Source organism: Nomascus leucogenys, chromosome 6, assembly GCF_006542625.1.
Source record: "Nomascus leucogenys isolate Asia chromosome 6, Asia_NLE_v1, whole genome shotgun sequence".
NCBI lineage: Eukaryota > Metazoa > Chordata > Mammalia > Primates > Hylobatidae > Nomascus > Nomascus leucogenys.
The window spans coordinates 83241766-83263448 of NC_044386.1; the positions used below are offsets into that span (position 1 = coordinate 83241766).

Here is a 21683-nt window from a genome sequence, read left to right on the forward strand (position 1 = left end):
GAGACAAAGGAGCAGACCCCTTGGCAGGAGTTCTAGGTCCCTTAAGGACATGTATACTCTACTTCTCAGAGAAGGAAAGTGAAACCATCAGTCTACAGGGAAGAGCTCTGCATTTAGTCCCAACTGGCCTGGGTCTGGTAGAGTCTCTGAGCCTCCTTTTCATCACTTACAAAATGGGAACTATTATGTTTGCCTTACCTACCTTGTGTTGCTATTGGAACTTCGAAATATCCATGAAAACATAATGATGACTTACATAGTGGCTCACCGCCTGTAATCCCAGCACTTTGGGAGACCAAGGCAGGCAGATCACTTGAGCCCAGGAGTTCAAGACCAGCCTGGGCAACATGACAAAACCCTGTCTCTATAAAAAATACAAAACATGAGGCCAGGTGTGGTGGCTCATGCCTGTAATCCCAGCACTTTGGGAGGCCAAGACAGGTGGGTCATCTGAGGTCAGGAATTCGAGACCAGCCTGGCCAACATGGGGAAGCCCTGTCTCTACAAAAAATACAAAAAAACTAACCAGGCGTGGTGGTGTGTGCCTGTAATCTCAGCTACTCGGGAGGCTGAGACAGGAGAATCACTTGAACCTGGGAGGTGGACGTTGCAGTGAGTTGAGATCATGCCACTGCCCTCTAGACTGGGCAACAGAGCGAGACTGTCTCAAAACAAAAAAACGAACAAACAAAAAAACCCAAAAATTAGCCAGGTGTGGTGGCACATGCCTGTAGGCCCAGCTCAAGAGGTTGAGGTGGGAGGATCGCCTGAACCCAAGGAGGTCGGAGGCTGCACTGAGCCGTGATCACGCCACTGCCCTCCAGCCTGGGTGACAGAGCAAGACCCTGTCTCAAAAAAAGAAAAGATAAAAATGAAATGCAAACACCATGAAGAAAAGTAAAGTGCAGGAGAGAATAAGGTTTGAAATTAAGGGGAAAGTACAGAAAACTTGAACTACTTTAAATTTCCCCACAGTGAAAATGTTAATGTATCTTTACAAAATTCATAAACTACCAAAAATACACAAAAACAATAAAAGAGTATTGGCAAAGCCACAAGGAAATAAGTACATACTGATGACACTGTAAAGTGATTCACCATTTCCAGCTTAAACCATTAAGCAAATCAGTCATAACCTTTGACCTGGTATGCAACCTCTGGGAATACACCCAACCAAAATAATGCAGAGAGGAAATTAAACAAATATGTTCACCGAAACACCAATATTTTTAGCAGTGAGAAACAACAGGAAAAAAAAAAAAAAAAAAAAAAAAAAAAAAAAAAAAAAAAAAAAAAAAAAAAAAAAAAAAAAAAAAAAAAAAAAAAAAAAAAAAAAAACAGGAGAAAGTTACCTAAATTGGGCATGCCTAGATAGAATACTATGAAGTTAACATAAGTACATAAACTGTATCTATCTATCTATCTATCTATCTATTTATTTATATTTTTTGAGATGCAGTCTCACTGTGTTGTCCACGCTGGAGTGCAGTGGCGCTATCTCAGCTCACTGCAACCTCCACCTCTGCGGTTCAAGTGATTCTCTGGCCTCAGCCTCCCAGGTAGCTGGGACTACAGGTGTGGGCCACCACACCTGGCTAATTTTTGTATTTTTAGTAGAGATGGGGTTTTGCCATGTTGGCCATACTTGTCTCGAACTCCTGACCTCAAGTGATCTGCCTGCCTTAGCCTTCCAAAGTGCTGGGATTACAGGCATGAACCACTGCACCAGACCCTATTTATTTTTTAATAGTCCAGTAGTCTTCAAAAATGTTAGTGTCATGAAAGTCAAAGAAAGACTGTTCCCAGTTAAAGGCGACTGGAGAGATATAACAACAAGATGCAACACATGATCCTGCCCTGTGTCTTTCACTGCAGGGAGAAAAACTGCTATAAAGAACGCTAATAAGAAAATTGACAAAATTAGAGCAAGAGTGATAGCTTAGGTAAAAATATTATATCAGTATTAAATGTCCCGAATTTGTAACTGTATAGTGGTTATGAAAGAGAACATCCATGTACTTAATACTTCACTAGGAAATCCATAGTGAAGTATTAAGGGGTGAAGAGGCATAATGTCTGCAACCTATTCTCAAATGGTTCAGAAACTAGGATGGATGGATACGTAGGTAGGTAGGTAGGTAGATAGGTAGACGGACAGACAGACAGACAGATAACCCACAGACAAAAAGAAGGAAGGAGGAAAGGGGGCAGATAGAGAAGGGGAAAGAGAGAGAGAGAAATGACAAAATGTTAAAAACTGGTATATATAAGTCAAGGGTATATGGCAGTTTTGTTATTCTTACAACTTTTTTATCACATTTCAAATTATTTCAAAACAAAAATATTTTTAAGTATATGAACCCTGGATATGTGGAAAGGTACATATTTAAAAACAACATGGAGTCAAAAAACAACAATCCAACACAAAATGTACACACTGGCAATAAGTAAGTAGAAAAGCAAGGATATCCAGAAGACACAGGCCCATGGTGGTTTCCATTTCCCCCGCAAAACTACAGCCCCCCGCCCCAGCTCTTACAGTTTCCATAATGCAGACAGAGCTCAATGAGACCTACCCTTAGGGCAAGCGATTTGCACTGTGTGCTGAGCTTCTAACTCAAGCGTGTGCAATGCAGCCACTTTGTCTGAGTGGCTTTGTGCTTTGTTTTCCTAACAATGGGTGATGAAAGTGCCTCCCTCTCTCATCCACAGCCTCTGCCACCCAGGGCCCCTTGTAGTCGTCAGTCCTCCTGGCAGCCCCATCCCTTCACCCTCTCCACGTGCCCTCTTGCCCAAGCCTGGGCCTCTGCTCCTTGGTCGTGGCAGAGCCCTCACCCTTGAGGTAGTTACCGGCCTGTCTCCTGGATTAGACCCTGCCCCACCCAGGGTGATAGCTTCCTCCCCTGATCTCCTGGCACGTGTTTTTGGGTCCCACTAGCAGCACATAGTCTAGTACATCTCATTTCATTTGCTAAGGAGGAGAGTACTCCTGTGCCCCAACTGAGCCTTAGCTCTTCTGGGGCAAGGCCTAAGCCCTAAGTCTCCTCCCCAACACACAGTGGGTGCCCAAGAATATTTATTGTTGACTGTGATAGTGACCTACATACAGTGCAGACGTGCACATACTCATAAGCTCCCTCACACACACACATCCACACACACCCACTAACCTTTTAGAAACCACCAGCTTGTCTAGGGTGCTGCTGTGGTGGAGGAGGCTTCCTTGCTTTTAACCAAGTTCATTTTGCTCTCAGTCTGCAGCCTGAGTAACAAGAGACCACTGTACCATACCGTTTTGCATCTGGCCAGCTCACAGTTCCCTACACCCCTCAGGAGGACTGGTGTAGGAAGCCCCTCTCTGACATCCCTTTCTCTAAAGTCTGCTGTATGGTCGCGTGCAATGGCTCACACCTGTAATCCCAGCACTTTGGGAGGCCGAGGAGAGCAGATCACATGAGGTCAGGAGTTGGAAACCAGCCTGGCCAACATGGTGGAACCCAGTCTCTATCAAAAATACAATATTAGCTGTGCGTGGCAGGTGCCTGTAGCCCCAGCTACTGGGGAGGCTGAGGCAGGAGAATCGCTTGAACCCAGGAGGCAGAGGTTGCAGTGAGCCGAGATGACGCCACTGCACTCCAGCCTGGGCGACAGAGCAAAAATCCGTCTCAAAAAACAAAAACCAAAAACCAAAGTCTGTTGTGGTGTTGACAAGATCAAAGATGATGTAAATACAATACCCTTGCACCTAGATGCTGACGGGGCTGCTGGCTCCCCTCATCTGCCTCTCCTGTTTGTGGCCACTCTCCAACCCTGAACTGGGCCATAGTCCTGTGGCTACAAGTCTCATGGGTTTAAGAACCTCATCAAGGCTGCAGGATGGAATCCCACCAAGGGAATTTGGTGGCCTGGTATGGTCCTCACTGCTGCCCTATGCAGAGAATGGATATATCTGCCCTGTCTCCCTTCCTCCCCTTCTAGCCCCTTTTACTGACAAACTCTTTGACCCCCCCACACCTACTCACCCTCAGCCACCCTGAGCCCTGGGCCTTTACTAGAATAGATGACCTCTGAAGAATCTCCTGGATTGATTTTTATTAAATTATAGAATTAGGCTGAGGCGAGAAGATCGCTTGAGGCCAGGAGGTCAAGATCAGCCTGGGCAACACAGTGAGACACCCATCTCTACAAAAAAATTTAAAATTATCAAAGTCTAGGGCACATGCCTATAGCCCTAGCTACTCAGGAAGCTGAGGCGGGAGGATTGCTGGAGCCAGGAAGCTTGAAGCTGCAGTGAGCTGTGGTTGTGCCATTGCATTCCAGCCTGGGCAACAGAACAAGACCCTGTCTCAAAATACACACACACACACACACACACACACACACACACACACGGAATTTGCAGAGTATAATAGAAACAGTATGAGCTTTGTAATCTGACAGACCTAGGATAGAATCCTGACTGCCTTGTTCAAAGTGTGTGACCACGAATATGTTATTTAACTTCTCTGAGCCTCATTGTCCTCACCTGGGAAATGGGAATGCGATCCAAGTCCAATTGTTCTAAAAGGACAGGAAGTACTCAGCACAGACACTCACAGGAGGGCAGATTTTCTTTTCTTTTTTTTTTTTTTTGAGACAGTATTGCTCTGTCGCCCAGGCTGGAGTGTAGTGGTGCAATCACAGCTCACTGCAGCTTCAACTTCCCATGCTCAAGCAATCCTCCCATCTCATCCTCCCAAGTAGCTGGGACTACAGGCATGTGCCAACACGCTTGGCTAATTCTTTATGTTTTGTAGAGATGGAGTTTCACATGTGTTGCCCTGACTGGTCTCAAACTCCTGGGCTCAAGCAATCCTCCCACCTCATCCTCCCAAAGTGTTGAGATTACAAGCGTGAGCCACCATGCCTGCCTCAACAGTAGATTCTTAACATATGTCAATCGTTTTCACTTTCCCAGCAGCAGGAAATACAAGTAAGCATGTGTGTGATCAGAGAGGCACAAAAATCCCAGGCCAGGGTAGTGAACAGGGCTTTGTCCAGAGGAAGTTTCTGGCTTTTATTTCCCACATTCTTTGAGATTTTCTGTGTCACACAGAGTAGAATTTCCCACTTGGCATCTCCTTGATAAGGTAGGTTTACCGGGCGCGGTGGCTCATGCTTGTAATCCCAGCACTTTGGGAGGCTGAGACGGGCAGATCACAAGGTCAGGAGATCGAGACCACGGTGAAACCCCATCTCTACTAAAAATACAAAAAATTAGCCAGGCGTGGTGGCAGGCGCCTGTAGTCCCAGCTACTCGGAGAGGCTGAGGCAGGAGAATAGCCTGAACCTTGGGAGGCGGAGCTTGCAATGAGCTGAGATTGCGCCACTGCACTCCAGCCTGGGTGACAGAGCGAGACTCCGTCTCAAAAAAAAAAAAGGTAGGTTTGTATTTCTTGAACCAGTTACCTAAAATTTTGGAGACTGAGTTTTTTCATCTATAAAATGGGAATAACTACTTCACAGGGTGTTATGAGAATTAAACACAATAATGTATGTCCAGTAAATGGAAGTAATTTTTGTGTTTTGTTTCCCACTTTGTGTTTGGGGAATCCTGGACATTCATGAATTCCAGGGCTTATAGGGGCTGTGAGCTTGCTTGGCTGAGGTTTTCTGCCTTAGGTTTAAATTTAACTCAAGGCAGATCCCAGATGCTCTGCAGTTAACTTATGGGTATCTGTAGGTGTTAAGCACTTATCAAGTATAAAAGGCCTGGGCTGGACACCACAGCAGAGGAGATGGACGGATAAAAGCTGATGTACACAGGAGCCCAGCATGGAAACCTTCAGTCCAGCAGGGAGGACGACCGGGAAAACCCTATGTGTAACATGAGGTATGATCAGAGATGTGGTCCAGAATAAGAGGTAATTAAATCTGACAGAAGGGAGTGGGGTGGATGGGGCGGGGCATGGCAGGTTTTGTCAGAGTCACTGTGTTTGATCTGGACCTTGAAGAAAAAGCTTAATTTTTCCAAGAGTGAGGAAACAGCAAGAGCAAAGATAAGTCATATATGTTTTGTGGGCCTCTGGCCTCTGTCTCAGTGCTGCAGTGATATTCCAAATAGGAGAACAGCTCTGAACCTGCTTTCAAAGAGTTGATAAACAAGTGCCAGATAAGCCTCATCTCATCACTGGCTCTCATACGGCCATTAGTGCTGCTCGCCCCAGCCTCTCCAACCTGCCCCTGCTTAGCACTTGGTGGAATGTGAACTACATGCAAATACGTGTGCCACAGTAGTTGCAAAGGGCAGGAGGTCTGTGGGTATCAAAAATACCCCTGCAAGGATTAGTAGGCAAGATTCAGAAATAAAAATAGCCAGGCGTGGTGGCTTACACCTATAATCCCAGCACTTTGGGAGGCCAAAACAGGAGGATTGCTTGAACCCAGAAGTTCAAGACCAGCGAAACCCTGCCCCTACGAAAAGTTTAAAAATTAGGTGGGCATGGTGGTTCATGACTGTAATGCCAGCACTTTGGAAAGCTGAGGTGGGCGGATCACCTGAGGTCAGGAGTTTGAGACCAGCCTGGCCAACATGGTGAAACCCCATCTCTACTAAAATTAAAAAAAAGTAGCCGGGCATGGTGGTGCACACCTGTAATCCCAGCTACTTGGGAGGCTGAGGCACGAGAATTGCTTGAACCCAGGAGGTGGAGGTTGCAGTGAGCCAAGATGGCACCACTGCCCTCCAGCCTGGGCAACAGAGCGAGACTCCATCTCAAAAATAAATAAGTAAATAAATAAATTAGCTGGGCATGGTGGCACATGCCTGTGGTCCCAGCTACTTGGAAGGCTGAGGTGGGACAATTGCTTGAGCCCAGGAGGTCGAGGCTGCAGTGAGCCATGATTGAACCACTGCACTCCAGCCTGAGGAACAGTGAGACCCCTGGGGAGGGGGAGGGGGAGGGGGAGAGGGAAGAGGGAAGAGGGAAGAGGGAAGAGGGAAGGGGGAAGGAAGGAAGGAAGGAAGGAAGGAAGGAAGGAAGGAAGGAAGGAAGGAAAAAAAAAATAGCTGCTGGATTAACTCCTGACCTGGTGATCCACCCACCTCAGCCTCCCAAAGTGCTGAGATTACAGGCGTGAGCCATGGCGCCTGGCCTTAAATTTATTAATTTAAAAAAACCATTCATCCAAAATAAGTCTCACAGATCTACCTGCACTGCTATAAAAAGATATTCAACAGATTTCATTAAGTGAGAAAAGCAAGTGGTTGACTGTTATGGTCGTGTGGTCCCCTCTGTCCACACACACACTTGCTTAACTTAGAAAGGTTCTGAATGGTGACAGAAGAAAATGACCATCGCCGAGCGTGGTGGCTCACTCCTGTAATCCCAGCCCTTTGGGAGGCCAAGGCAGGTGGATCATGAGGTCAGGAGATCGAGACCATCCTGGCTAACACGGTGAAACCCTGCATCTACTAAAAATACAAAAAATTTGGTGGGCATGGTGGAGGGCGCCTGTAGTCCCAGCTACTCTGGAGGCTGAGGCAGAAGAATGGCGTGAACCCGGGAGGTGGAGCTTGCAGTGAGCCGAGATGGCACCACTGCACTCCAGCGTGCCAGCCTGAGTGACAGAGCGAGACTCTGTCTCAAAAAAAAAAAAAAAGAAAATGACCATCAAAGTCTACCTGTGGGGTGTGAGACTCAGCGAGAGGGCAGAGGGAGTTCTACTTTTTACTTTATACTCTTCATAACTTTATGACATTCACCTTGAATAACTTCTATAATAAACAAACATCTTTTTAATTTAAAAGGACCATAAAAGCCCCCTTGCTTCAGGCTTAGTCTTAGGAGCTCTTTTGCCAAGGGCTGAGATGAGTAAATCGAACACCTATGTTTGTTGTTTTCTATAGTGCCCAGTGTGGCTAGACTGGGCTATTGAACCCAGCCTGGGTAAATTTAAACTTCATATATTTCCTAAAGGATGCTGTTTCTTTCCCCAAAGAGGTTATCCTGGCTAAGCTGAATGTGTGGTGGCTCATCTTAACCACAGATGATCCCACTGGGAGACTCCACTCTGGCTACTCCCTGCCCCCATCAACAGGGCTGCCCCAGGGAATCCTTTGTCCACGTTCAGGAAGGCTGAGGCTTTAGTGCAGAGGCTCCTTCCCCCGCCGAAGTCTCTCATCCCCACACAAGGAGACTGCTGGTTGGGTGTCTGGCAGGGTGTCTTATATACATGAGCCTCCTCTAAGTGGTAGCAATTACACGGGTGCTGTCTTCTTCAGGGCAGAGGTGATATGTGGGGTAATGGTAAGGTAAGATCCTTAAGAGAAGTGGGGGCTATGGATAAAAGTTGGATGTAGATTTAAATAAGTTCTTATCTGTTTGTTTGTTTGTTTGTTTAAACCAGCACGGTAGTCAAGAAGGTTCTGCCTTTGAGTTCCACTTCCTCCAATGCTTGTTTATGACCTTAAACAAATCACCTCCCCTCTCTGGGCCTCACTTTCCTCATCTATAAAATGGTAGATTTGGATTAAATTTTTGTTGAAATCCAGCTCAACAGAAACATCTTATGATTTTATGTTAATATAATAAAAGTAAAGAAAATCTGGCCAGGTGCGATGGCTCACTCCTGTAATCCCAGCACTTCGGGAGGCTGAGGCAGGCAGATAACCTAAGGTCAGGAGTTTGAGATGAACCTGGCCAACATGGTGAAACCCTGTCTCTACTAAAAGTACAAAAATTAGCCAGGCATGGTGGCATGTACCTGTAATCCCAGCTACTCGGGAGGCTGAGGCAGGAGAATCGCTTGAACCCAGGAGGCAGAGGTTGCAGTGAGCTGAGATCATGCAACTGCACTCCAGCCTGGGCAACAGAATGAGGCTCCACCTCAAAAAAAAAAAAAAATCATCAAAGTAAAGGAAAGTAATCAAAGGATAGGAAACAAGGAATCACTCTTCATTATATGCTGCTTGCATTAAATTACTTTATAACATTGTGCATGCAGTAGTTGTCTATGCGGAAGTTCACAAAACCATCACTGGGCCTACCTACTAGCACCCTCCCCCTGGGAAACATCACGCCTTCCCAAAGGCTCATCCTCCTAACTTTGACCATGCTACACTACCCTCGAGTAGAAACAGAAAAGACTTCCTTCCCTTATATTCTCTCCCACTCCTCAGAAGCATTCTGATTAAAGGAAGTAATGATTTTGTGTCTTGTGGGTCCTTATGATGCGGTAGCCAGAGTCCTGGGCTAGGAGTCAGACCACCAGACCCCACCCTGGTTCTATCACCAGTTTGCCTCTTCTCCTCTCTGGCCTTGGCCTCATCTATAAAATGAGGAGTTGGAAGAGTTTCTCTTTATGAGCCCTGCTCTAATATTTCCCTCCTCTGCTCTACTGATTGCTACCAAGGCTGGGAGATGCCAAACATTTCTGCAAGCCAATATTTCTCCAAACACTCCCAGAAACAGCAGACAACCTCCAGCATCTCAAGCAGGCTGGTGCCAAAAGTGTGAGCACAGCCAACTGCCTGCACCCAGCGCTGGAAGCTAGAAATCAGGCAAAATATGCAGGGCCAGGGAGAGTCCCAGCAGAGTGCAGGATGCTCCTGCCAGGGTATCCTGCTTCCATCCAAAGCTTTTCCTACAGAGATGCTCTTACTCATAGGATAAGGATAGACAAAGCCTCTAAAGGAATCAGAAACATGTAGACTAGGCCAGGGCAGGAAGTAGCGTTAAAGGTTATTTATTTTTTGGGGGGAGGATCACAAGGTCAAGAGATCAAGACCATCCTGGCCAGCATGGTGAAACCCCATATCTACTAAAAATACAAAAATTAGCCAGGCGTGGTAGCACGCACCTGTAGTCCCAGCTACTCAGGAGGCTGAGGCAGGATAATAGCTTGAACCCAGGATACGGAGGTTGCAGTGAACCGAGATCTCACCACTGCACTCCAACCTGGCAACAGAGTGAAACTCCATCTCAAAAAAAAAAAAAAAAAATATATATATATATATATATATGTGTGTGTGTGTGTGTGTGTGTGTGTGTGTGTATATATATATACACTATTTTAGTTAAGGTCTAATACACAGGAAAATGCCCATATGAATGCATGTCTTCATATAAATACTCATAAAATGAACACATCTGTGAAACAGACACCCAGATCAAGAAACAGAATACAGCACCCCAGAAATCCCTTTTGTGCCCCCTTCCAGTCACTAGTCCCCAAAGGATAACCACCATTCAGACTTCTGGCACCACTGATTCCTTTTGCCGTTTTGAACTTTCACAAATGGAATAAAGCAGTACAGACCCTTTTGAGTCTGCCTTCCTTTGCTCAGCATTACATGTCTGAGCTTCATCCATTGTTATATGTAACAAACTGTTGTTCATTTTCATTTTTGCATAGTTAAGACTTAATGAAGAGCTAAAATCAATGACAGGGCCCTGAGTCTACACTAGGGTGCTCACTGACAGCCAAGTAAAGAGGTTTACATTGAGCTCTCCAGACATCAGGATGATCCCCCTGCTCTTGTTCCTGCAGTCCCACGCCTTCCTCCTAGAAGGCTGCAGAGGCAGAAGGTGGGGCCTTGACACCCCAAACCTACTTCAAAGGCTCGATCTATTCACTGAAGGCCAGAAGCTGTTGATCATGAACACTTACCCCATGCCCAGCTCTGAGGGATTCCTGACTCAGCATCTCATTTCATCCCCACAACCATGAGCTAGGTAATGGTACTATTTCTGTCTTACAGGTAAAAAAGCTGAGGCTCAGAGAGGGCCAGTTGACCTAATGTTGCACAGCTAGGACAGGAACCCAAACCCCAACCCATGTGACCCCAAAGGCCAAACCTCTCCACCACTCTGTGTTGGCAGGGAGTTCACCAACTGGATCTGGTCCCCACCCATGCCCCCAGCCTCATGTAACGCTGCTTGCCCCTGGCCCACTTTCCAAGGGCACACTGGCCTCCTGCCGGCTCCCCAGGTCCCAGGCACTTCCCCCCTTCAGGGCTCATCCATGCTGCTGACTTTGCTTGTGCATTTACCCTTCAGTTCTCAAACGAACAGTCACTTCCTCAGAGCAATCTTCTCTAACCACCCAGATGGAACTACATCCCCATCCCCCATCATTCCCTTGCAGGGCATCCTTTTCTCTCATTTCTTAGCCCTTAACACACCTTATGGTGATTTATCCTTTAGCGTCCACTTGTCTAGTGCCTTTCTCCACCAGCCTGGGGAGCATAAACTGCCAGAGGACATGACTGTGTCTGTTTTGTTTTCCACTGCTCGGACGGTGCGTGGCACACAGCAGGTCCTCAGGAATATGTTAAGAACAGGAAGGCAGGAGAGAAGAATAGGACTGTCCCTTCAGAAGCTGAGTGGTCATTCAAAGGCAGCTCTAGTTCTAGCCTGTTCTATGGCCCCAAGCAAGACCCTTCCCCTCTCTGATCCTCCATTTCCTCAACTGTCAAGTGAGAGGCCTGGAAGAGAGGACCTCTAAAGGCCTTCTAGGTCATCTGACCTAGACCACAAATCCTAGGACATCTGGCCACTCCAAAGGTCCCTGGCCCCTAGTCCCTGGGCCTCCCCTGCTGCTTACTCACCTTTTGCCCCGTTAGCACTTTAGAAGAGAAGGGAAGGTGAGAATCACCCCAGGACACCCCAGGCTATGAGGTGCATGGGATCTCTACACCCTGTTGCAGGTGGAGGACCAAGAAACATGAGGTCTCTTCTGGGTCTAATAGCACATGTCCTTGATATATGGAGTCGGGGAGAGACAAGACTAAGAAGGAATCATAAATTCAATCCCCAGGAAACTGCTTCTACTTCCTTCTTCAGAGTCCCACTCCCCACAACTTCTCAGTTTCTCTGCCCACCCAGACTCTAGTCCAATCCAAGAATGCCCTTGTTAGCATGTGTATAGCTGCCAGGGTGGAGCTCCAGGAGGGCAGAGACTGTCTCATCTTGCTCGTCTTTGTACCCACAGTACTCAGCACAGATCCCTACATGCAGGACATGGCCAAGTGAGGGCACTGAATCAAGCACCATTGGCAGGGCTGGCTGTGGTTTGTTGCTGAGAATGCCACCTTTCTGCTGGTGCCACCAAGGGCAGGAGAAGAACCTGAGGCAAAGAGAACCTGGCTTCCCATCCAGAGGCAGGCTCCAGCTGACCAACTCCAGCCTCTGGTCCTATGTCCTCTTCCTACCCCTTCACCAGGCCCAAGACTGGGAAAAGTCATCCCCCTCTGGGGTCTCTGCAATTATTTGCTCCCCCACCCACCATCCAGCCAGCCAGGACTAACTCCCTGATCTTGAAGCACCTGCTGCCTTTCATTCTCTTTGGAGTGAAGCTCTCCTGGCTTTGAAGCTCTGTTTTATCTTTGAAAGTTAAAAAAAAAAAAAAAAGACAATTAGTCCTGACATAAGAGTTCTATAAAGGGAAAAGAACTCCTGTTTTGCCTGTTGGATACAGTAGACACTTGTGAAAGGAAAATAAATCTTGGGGCCCCCACATCCCTAAGCTAAAGGGAAAAGTCAAGCTGGGAACTGCTTAGGGCAAACCTGCCTCCCATTCTATTCAAAGTCACCCCTCTGCTCACTGAGATAAATGCATACCTGATTGCCTCCTTTAGAAGGGCTAATTAGAAACTCAAAAGAATGCAACCATCTGTCTCTTATCTACCCATGACCTGGAAGTCCCCTCCCCATTAAAGCCTTCCTATCTTTGCTTAGAGTTGTTGTCCCGCCCTTCCAGACCAAACCAATGTTCATCTTGCATATTTGATTGATGTCTCGTGTCTCCCTAGAACGTATAAAACCAAACTGTGCTGTGACAACATTGGGCACAGGTTGTCAGGACCTCCTGAGGCTGTCATGGGCGTGTGTCCTCAACCTTGACAAAATAAATTTTCTAAATTAACTAAGACCTGTCTCAGATTTTTCTGGGTCTACACACTCTAAATTCCCATGTTTTCATGCTGCGCTGTGTGTGAAGGGGTGAGGCTAGGTGCTCTGATGAGCATATGTGAGTGTGCAAGTGCCAAGCTCATGGGAGAGGGCATAACAGGTGTGCAGGTGCAAAATGGACTGGTCAGAACCTTGGCTATGTCACTCACTGGCTCAGCAACTTTGGGCAACTTGCCCAAACGCTGGACCACAGTTTCCTCATCTGGAAAAGGAGAGTAAAAATAATGCCTATTTCATGCATTGTTGTGAGACTCAAACTTCAGGACTGGTGTTTTGTAATCACTACACTACCACCTAAATATTAGCAGCTGGTAGAAATGGAAGGCAAGAAAAGAGCTTCAGAAAATCTTAATTTCTATCCAAATCGTAACGATAGTACTTTCAGATCTGATTTTCACCCTGGCTGTGTTCTGGGCTCAGCAAACCTGAAAATGCACCAGTAACAAAGATCCCAGGAAAACTTCATGATGGGGCTGGTGTGGCTGGTTACTCAACATAAATCCATTCTCAGGAGGATTACCTCACCTCCCATTCAGGCTCTGAGATTAAAACAAAACCCTGGGAACCATGGAGAATCCCAAGTGAGACTCAGAAGAGAGCCAACAAGTCAGGTCTCCATCCAGAGCCTGGGGGAGCTTTATGAAAAAAGTAACAGATCAAACAAGAATCATGAAGGTTGTCCCTGCCAGCTAGATTATGCTGAAAACACAGAACTCAACAATTCTCATCCCTTTTACTGACAAGTCATTATTTCCAGAGCAATGACTATGTGCAAAGTCACCCAGGCAGGTGAATAATCCTCAGGCTCATTTTTAAAGCTTCCCACTGGTCCTGTGGCCCTGCCTTCCAGCACCAACTGACAATTGTGCCAGAAGAAGCATGACTTTGGCTCCCTCGGCATCCCCCCACCTCTCACACAGTCTCCTACCTCCCCAGCTCCTCTCCGATGTCATAAAAGTCCTCCACCTTCTGCTGCTTGAATGGCTCCATGTTTGGACTCCTCATTGAGGCCTGGAACATACAACCCTGAAATAGGAAGAAACCTGTGGTTAGGACAGCCATCCAAATTAGCACAAGCCTAAGAGTCTAAGGCCTAAACGTAATTGGCCGCAAGGGAGCTAATAATTTAGTAATAATCCACAGCCTTGGTTCCTCAAGAACTGCCCTGCTCAAGCCTTTTCTCACCTGCAGCTGATGATGTATGGTTCTTATTTGATTTATATGAATTCAAATGTGTTAAGGAGACAGGAAAGGAGAGCTCCTCAGGTCTTCAGATCTGTCTGAAGAAGTTCAGAGAAACATCCATGGTGAACTTCAGCTATCTGTTTTCATTAAATTCAAAACTACTGCAAAAAGAGGCAGCTGTTGTACAGTTTTAAAAAAAAAATGGCCAGGCACAGTGCTCACACCTGTAATCCCAGCACTTTGGGAGGCCAAGGTGGGTGGCTCACTTGGGGTCAAGAGTTCGAGACCAGCTTGGCCAACATTGTGAAACTCCATCTCTACCAAAAATACAAAAATTAGCCAGGTATGGTGGCATGCACCTGTAATCCCAGCTACTCGGGAGGAGGCTGAGGCATGAGAATCACTTGAACCCGGGAGGCAGAGGCTGCAGTGAGCCGAGATTGCACCACTGCACTCCAGCCTGGGTGACAGAAAAAAAAAAAAAAAAAAAAAGCACTAGCTTTAAAGTCAGAAGTCCTAGGTACAAGCCCCAGTCTTGTTTGGGTAAGCCACCTAAGCTGCCAGAGACTTAGCTTCTTCATCTCTAAAATGGGGCTAATACTGTAAAATCAACTTCAAGTCATGAAATTATTTTGTAAACTAGAAAATGCTGTTAAAAGGTAAGGGATTATCATGACCTCAGCTCCCTCAGGTGTTGTACCACCCAACTGCCTGTCTGAACTAATCTGTAAACTCTCTCACTCATCACCCCCAAAGGAAAGATGGGCAGGAGGAGTGAGGCAAATTCCAACAGGCACCAGGAGTCAGGAGCCTGAGGTGCTAGTTCCAGCTTTGCCTAAAACTAGCCCTGTGATCTCCTTTCTTGTCAGAAGGGCCTCAGTGTCCTCATCTGTAAAATTAAGCCAACTCTGCCTGCCCCAGGCATCTCACTGAAAGCCATAGGCCAACTCTGAGCTATGGGGAGCACTTACCACTCCACCAGAAAAGACTGTCTGCATCCTCTCCTGGGATCCCTCTGCCCCAAGAGGCTTACCCATTCCTGGGACAGCCACGTGCCACTCTGGACAACACCCCAAGAGCAGGGCCCAGGGCACAGTCTGCAAATCACAAGAATAAAACCAGCTGCCTGTGGATGTGTCTTCCAACGGTCTTTGGCAAAGGCCTGTCGGAGCTCATTTTGGTTAGCACTGGCAGCTTTTCTGCTGACTGCCAATCAGATCCCAACCACACATGGGCTCCACAAACCTCAAAAGACTATTTTCACCAGGCTGGGTGGAGGCACCATTACATAAGGGCACATCTCATCAACGCCAAGTGGCTGGAGCTGTCCTAACTCTCAGCAGGTGTATACATTTCACCCTCTTTCTACCACTTTAGCCCCCTGCAAACCAGAGCTTCATTACCAAGATGCTGCCTGCCTCTCTCCCTTCCACCAAGGCACACAGAGCCTGAAGACCCTCAGGCAGAGCTGGCCTGGTTCCCAGGGCTTACTCTCGTGGTCACCTGCCTGTGGGTGTCCAGGCTCCCTCATGCATCCTCCATGCTTGGCCAGGGCTGGAGCAAGCATGAAATAGTGAAAAGAGTAGGCTCCAGGAGCCCCAGTTCCAGACTAGCATGAGTGTATATTATCCCTGTGACCCACAGCAGGTGGGTACCCTCTCTGGGACTCATCCCCTCACCTGTAAACAGAGTCATACTATCTATATCACATACTTCACACATCCATGTGGGGATAAGGATATAAACTACTGTACAAATAAGAAAGATGATTATTACTGTGATTTAACCCATGCCAGGGAGCCCTCTAGCAAGTTTAGTTTGACCATAATCAGAAGCTCGACGCCCCTCATCCCCAACATCCTGGCAAATCTCCCGAGACTGGCCCAGGGAGTAAAGGGAGTGCTATCTACCATCTTCTTTTCACTGAAAAAAAAAAAAAAATTCCTCCCAAGTAAACAATTTGGGTCAGGTCCTGCGGGGTGGGGTTACCAATTTCACACAGCTAGAAGCAAGCAGGAAACTCCAAAAAAATTCTGTTGGCAGAAATCCTGAGAGTGGGCCCAGGAACAGCTAAGATCTCCCATTTGGTGAGAGGCCAGCTCCATTTGCTGAGAGCAGGATTCAAAGAAGCCCCAGTTCCCAGCAAAATGGTGAGCCTCTGCCTTGGGCTCTATATCCTGGGTGGCCAGGGTTAGAGGGGAAGGTGAGCCCCTTAGGGATAAACTAGGCCCACCAGTTAGGCTTTAGCTCATCTTTCCAGCCTTTGCCCCCTCCCTTACATATCCTATATTCCAGCCAAAGTTGACCTTTCCCATTCCCCTAAAACTTTCATCCCTGCTATATCTCGGCTGAAGTGGGGCCCTTGCCAGGGCGGGCCCAGCTGGAAAGCCCTGGAGAGTGGGCATAACTACCCACTTCCCACAAGACCCAGCCAAATGCTACCATCTCTGTGCGGCTCCATGATCCTTGCCCTCCCAAAAACAGATGACAATTCTCCACCTCTTCAAGTTCCCCCAGAGTGCTCTTCATACATTTTTAGGGTTCAAGTTGATCATATTCTGGCTTATGTTTATGTCTAACCCAGAGGGAGAGAATAGATTCCATAGTCATCACACAGACCTGGGTTCAAATCCCAGCTCCGTCACTTACTGGAACATTGTGCTTAGCTGAGCACAGGATAACTTTTGAGTTTCACATTCCTTCCATGGAAAATGAACATGAGACAACGTCTAGTGTTGGTGAGTATGTGCGGCAACTAGAGCTCTCAAACACTGCTGGGAGGGGTATACACTGGGACCACCACTTTGGAAAACTGTTCGGCAATTTCTTTGGACGTACCTAAGAGAAATGCATGCAGATGTTTTCCCAAATGATCCACGTTAGAATGGTCACTGCAATACTACTAGTAATAACTAAAAATTGGAAACGACCAAATTGTTATCAATAGAAGACTGGATAAACAAATTGAGGTACTATATACCCATACAATGGAATCATTATACAGCAGTAAGAATTAACAAACCACTGCTACCTGCAACAACATGGACGATTCTCAGAAACATAATGTTGAATGGAAGTAGCCAGACACAAAAGACTGCATACTGTCTGATCCCATTTAGGTAAAATTAATGCATGGTGCTAGACGTCAGAAGAGTGGTTATCCCCTCACTCGGGATAGTTGGCAGGGGAGCTTCAGAGGCTTCAGAGTGCCAGCAATGTTGTTTCCTGATCTGGGTGTTAGTTACACGGATATATGGGATGATTTTGTATGTGATCAAAATTTTACATAATTTTTTAAAATGAAACTAATGTGAGACAAATGAGATAACCCATGTGTAATGTTTTAAATGGTCCCTGGATAACATGAATTCCTTCCCTCCTCTTTGTGTCTTGGAACTAGCACCCATAAGGGCAAGAATTGTGACATTCTCACCTCCGTCCCCTTGTAGTAGGCTAGTACACAGTAGGCACTATATAAGTGTTGGCTGATTTTAACTTAGTTCCCCAGCCTCCTTTCTCAAGGCCGCTGCTCAGATGCTCATCAGGTAAAACAACTGATAGCCACTTCAAGCACTTTCCTAATACCTCTCCTAGGGTGAATTTGCATTTTACCAGCTTAGAAACAAACTAAAGGGGTGAAACTGAAGTGGAACTATAGTCACCAGCTAGGACCCAGATAAGGAGCCAGAGGCACAAGGACCTTTCCAGCCTGGAAAAGCTGAAATCACATGGCAGAGGGGAGGAACACAGTTATGACTTTTGGCCAGAGGCACAGGCCATCAGCTCCAGACGCTCCCAGGATGATATCCACCTTAATGCCCACGTTTCTCCTGATGGAGTCCTTGGAATTCAAATTCCTGCCTACAACTCTAATACCAGGCAACACTTCAGGGGGCTACCACAGATTTCCTAGAACCCCACAGATCATCTATTTAGGGATTTTTCAGGATCACCAGGGTGAGAAGGGGAAGCCAGAGCAGTTCCATGTTATCCATACTGTATGTTGGGGTTTTGGGTAAGAATTCACTGTGAAACAGAAGTTTGAAAACCACTGCTGTCTGGTCTAACCCACTTGTTTTTACAAGAGGAAGCTGAGATCCAGACAGGGGAAGGGACTTGCTGAACATCACACAGGTGACCCATCCCGCTCCTCTTCCCAGGGCTTCTTCTGTTGATAGACACCCCAACTCCTCCAAGATGTCACCAGGGTTGGCAAAGTCAGTGGCCTCCTGAGGGACAAGCTACGAGGAGGTGTCTAGGGCTGGAAGATCACCTCATAGGAAACTCTCAACACTCAAGAAGCCCTCTCCGCCACTGGCCCAGCTCACTCTGCAAAGTGAACTCTCTCAGTTCCTCATCCCACCTCACCAGGTGCAAGTGAGTGAAACGGGACCACAGCAAGAGGGCAGGCAATGGTTGGGCCAAACACACACAACTGTCTCATTACACACACCCCCATTAGGAATCATCACACTCAGGCTCTGGAGAGGCTGCCAACAGAAGGGATGGGGCTCCAGCATTACAGAGCTCCTCTCTACATTCCAGGCTTTGACCCATCACGGTCTCCAATGAGGAAGCTGGGGCCCACAGAAGGTCAGCCACCTGCCTGAGGTGACACAAGAAAAACTTGGTCTCTCTGGCAAAGATCCAGCTCCCTTGGGAAGCCTGCTTGTTCACCCCACAGCTAACAAATCGGGAGGCCTCAGGGAGGTGGGCAGGGTCAGTGCGGGTCTCATTCCTGCCAGCCAGGAACTTACCCCAGAGGAGCAGACCTCCAGCCACATCCACACACCCCTGACCCCTCTGCCCAAGTCTCCTCTGAAGGTGCTGAATCATCAGAGGTGCCACTTGAGGGTGCTCAAAAAACATCTTGGGAGATGAGTGGTTTGGGGAAGGACAGGGCTGTGAAGTTAGCTGTGAAGAGGCCAAGACACCAGGTCCTCTTAGGGCAACAGAACTCTCCCAGGAATATCTTCCATAGAGGCAGTTGGGAATCGCAGTGTCAGAAACCAGAGCGGCTGCCCTCCACTGGATTCCAGGATACAAGATATCAGGCGCTGTCCCTGCACCTGCCCACTTGCCCCCGAGGCAGCCAGCTATGGTGCCCTCTCCTCCAGTGTGCACCCCTACCTTGTCATTACCTGCACGGCCTCAACGAGGCTCACCTCTCTGGGCCTTGTTTTCTCTTTTGTAAAGTAAGAATACCAATTTCCACCGTGCAGAGTTACGGTGAGGATTCGCCACACCTTCGCAGGCCTTGGGACCTCCAAAATGCCTAGCCCAGAGTCCTAGTCAACTGTTGGCAACGCCCTTCCAAGTCCTTCCACCCCAACCTGCAGCACACCTGCTGGCCGCCCCCGCGCCCACCCTAGCTCTACCCCAGGCCCGGGGCGCCTGATGGCGGGGACCCCAACTTCATTCAGCCCCAGAGGAAGCTCAGACATCTGAGCACCCTCCTCGCATCACCTCCTTGTGCCAGGCGGGAGCAAGAGGTGAGAGAGTCGGCCCAAGCTGAGAAGACTTGGCCGGGAGCCGGGCGTGCTCTGCCCGTTCCAGGGGGCCTAACTCGATGGAGGTCTGTCTCCCATCTCCCTGCTGGGTGCTTGGCTCTGCCCGCCGCCTCCACCCTGTCTCCCAGGTCAAAGTGCCAGGCTCCGGAGGGCGCCCCAGAGCAGCAGCGGGCAGCTCCCGCGCTCGGGTGCCGGCCACAAGCCCCGGGCCACGGCGTCAGGCACTGGGGCGGCGGGCCCGGGATCTGCGAGCGAGTGCCCCGGATCTCTTCGCCCCGCCAGCCCCAGACCCGGGCGCTGCTGCCGTCAGGCCGCGCGCCCCGTCCCGCCCGTCGAGCCCACAGAAGGGTGCTACTCACGGCGGGAGGCTGCGCTGCCGCGGCGGGCACGGCGGGCACGGCGGGCACGGGGGACGCGGCGGGGTGCGCTGGGCTCGGTCCTGCAGTAGTCTCCTCCCGGAGCGCCCGGCGCCCGCCCGCCGAGCAGCCGAGGAGCCGAGGGGGCGGAGCGGCCAGCCCCGTCCCAGGCGCCGGCTGGAGGCGCGCCCGGCTGCCCCGGACGGGGCTCGGGGCGCCCCCTGCTGGAGCCCCCTCCGGACAGTCCCGGGGCGAGAGCCCAGCTTCCCGGCCAGGTAGGGGACCTCAGGGCTCCCAGACTCCCGGGAGAGGGGGGGAGAGTCGGTAGCAAGACCCTCTGCGCGTCCCTACCGGCTCTACCGCGCTCATGCTGCGTGGCCTTGGGCAAGTCGGCTACCCTCCCCCGGCCTTATCTGGAAATCGCTTTGAATGAGCTTATACGTATGCTATGGTCTGGCACAATCCTCAGAAAATGGCACTTGCGTGCTCCTCTCCCCACCATACAAACCGTGAGCGAGGAAGCCCCACTGAGGAATAGGCCGTCTCCTCCCTCCCAGCCAGTGCGCTCCCTACACCGCAGACTCTCCTGGAAACCTTACGCCCACAGCGCACAGCAAGGTGGGGGCTACGATGAGAACGGCCGCTCTGCTCCTCACTGCCCCCGACCCAGCCTGGGAGCGGCCCGCCCTCGTTTGCCCTTTGTCCTGGCACGGTTGGTGAGTGAAGCCCCATCTCGCCATCACGCCTTCTCTAATAGAGGACTTGGGAGTGGGTTCCTCTCTCTGCCCTCTGCCAAAAAATCCCAGAGGAAAAAAGGAATGAGAGAGAGGGGGTGAAGGGAGGAAGGAAGGGAAAACAGAACTTAAGCCAAGTTCATTTGTCTTATTTCAAAACAAGAGGCTGTTTAGAGGAAGCAAATGAGGACCCCTCCAACCCCTGGAATTTCCATCCCTAAGTCACCCATGGGGCTCCTCAAAAGGGCCTTAGATTCGGAGTCCTACCATCAGGTTCAAAGCCCTGCCCTGCCACTCCGCATGTGTGTTCTTGGGCATGGCTCTTTCTTCATCAGTAAAGTGGGAGAAACGCTCCTTCCGGTAGCTCCTAATGAAGCTATGGTGGGGCTGAGATGAGATGGAGTAAGATGCACCTAGAGGACCTCTACCAGTGCGAGCACACACACACCCTTCAGCCTTTTGGACATTGGGACAAATACAGATGGACCGCGCCCCCCAGCTGAGCAGTGCCTCCGCGTCCAGGACATCCTCAGCAAAGAGTTCCTTGTTTATAAACTTCACAATAATCCAGAACAGCGCAGCCAGCGAGCCTCCTCTCCTAAGAGCACCATGATATATAGAGTAATATCCAAGACCAGAGGTGACTTCTGATGTCGATGGACCTAAGGGAAGGACACCAACTGGTGAAGTTTCACCAACATGAGGAGTCCCCCACCAAACTATCCCTAAACACCTCTTCCTCCATTTCCATTTACCTATCACTGGTGACAAACCATTACCAGGCTTGGTGGCACAGGACGACAGTTTCATTATGTTCATGCATTCTGAGGGACAGAAGTTCAGACAGCACAGTGTGTATGGTTTATTTCTGCTCTGCAGTGTCTGGGATTTCAACTGGGAACACCTGAATAGCTGGGGGCTGAAATCATCTGGAGGCTTCTCCAT

At 48.8% G+C, this 21683-nt stretch overlaps 1 protein-coding gene across 2 annotated transcripts in view; it reads right to left on the minus strand.

The window, feature by feature from the left end:
- The window catches only part of DAPK2 (death associated protein kinase 2), a 139998-nt gene extending 119974 nt beyond the window's left edge, over positions 1–20024 (minus strand). The window contains exons 1-2 of one of the 2 annotated variants that reach the window (XM_003267091.4): positions 20008–20013; positions 13882–13979 (exon numbers count right to left, since the gene is read on the minus strand). In XM_003267091.4, the coding sequence (XP_003267139.1) occupies positions 13882–13973 (92 nt within the window). In that variant the 5' untranslated portion in view covers positions 13974–13979; positions 20008–20013. Of the gene's footprint in view, positions 1–13881; positions 13980–20007 lie in introns of both variants that reach the window. The other variant, XM_012507255.2, reaches the window with a different exon arrangement.
- Positions 20025–21683: the final 1659 nt, after the last annotated feature.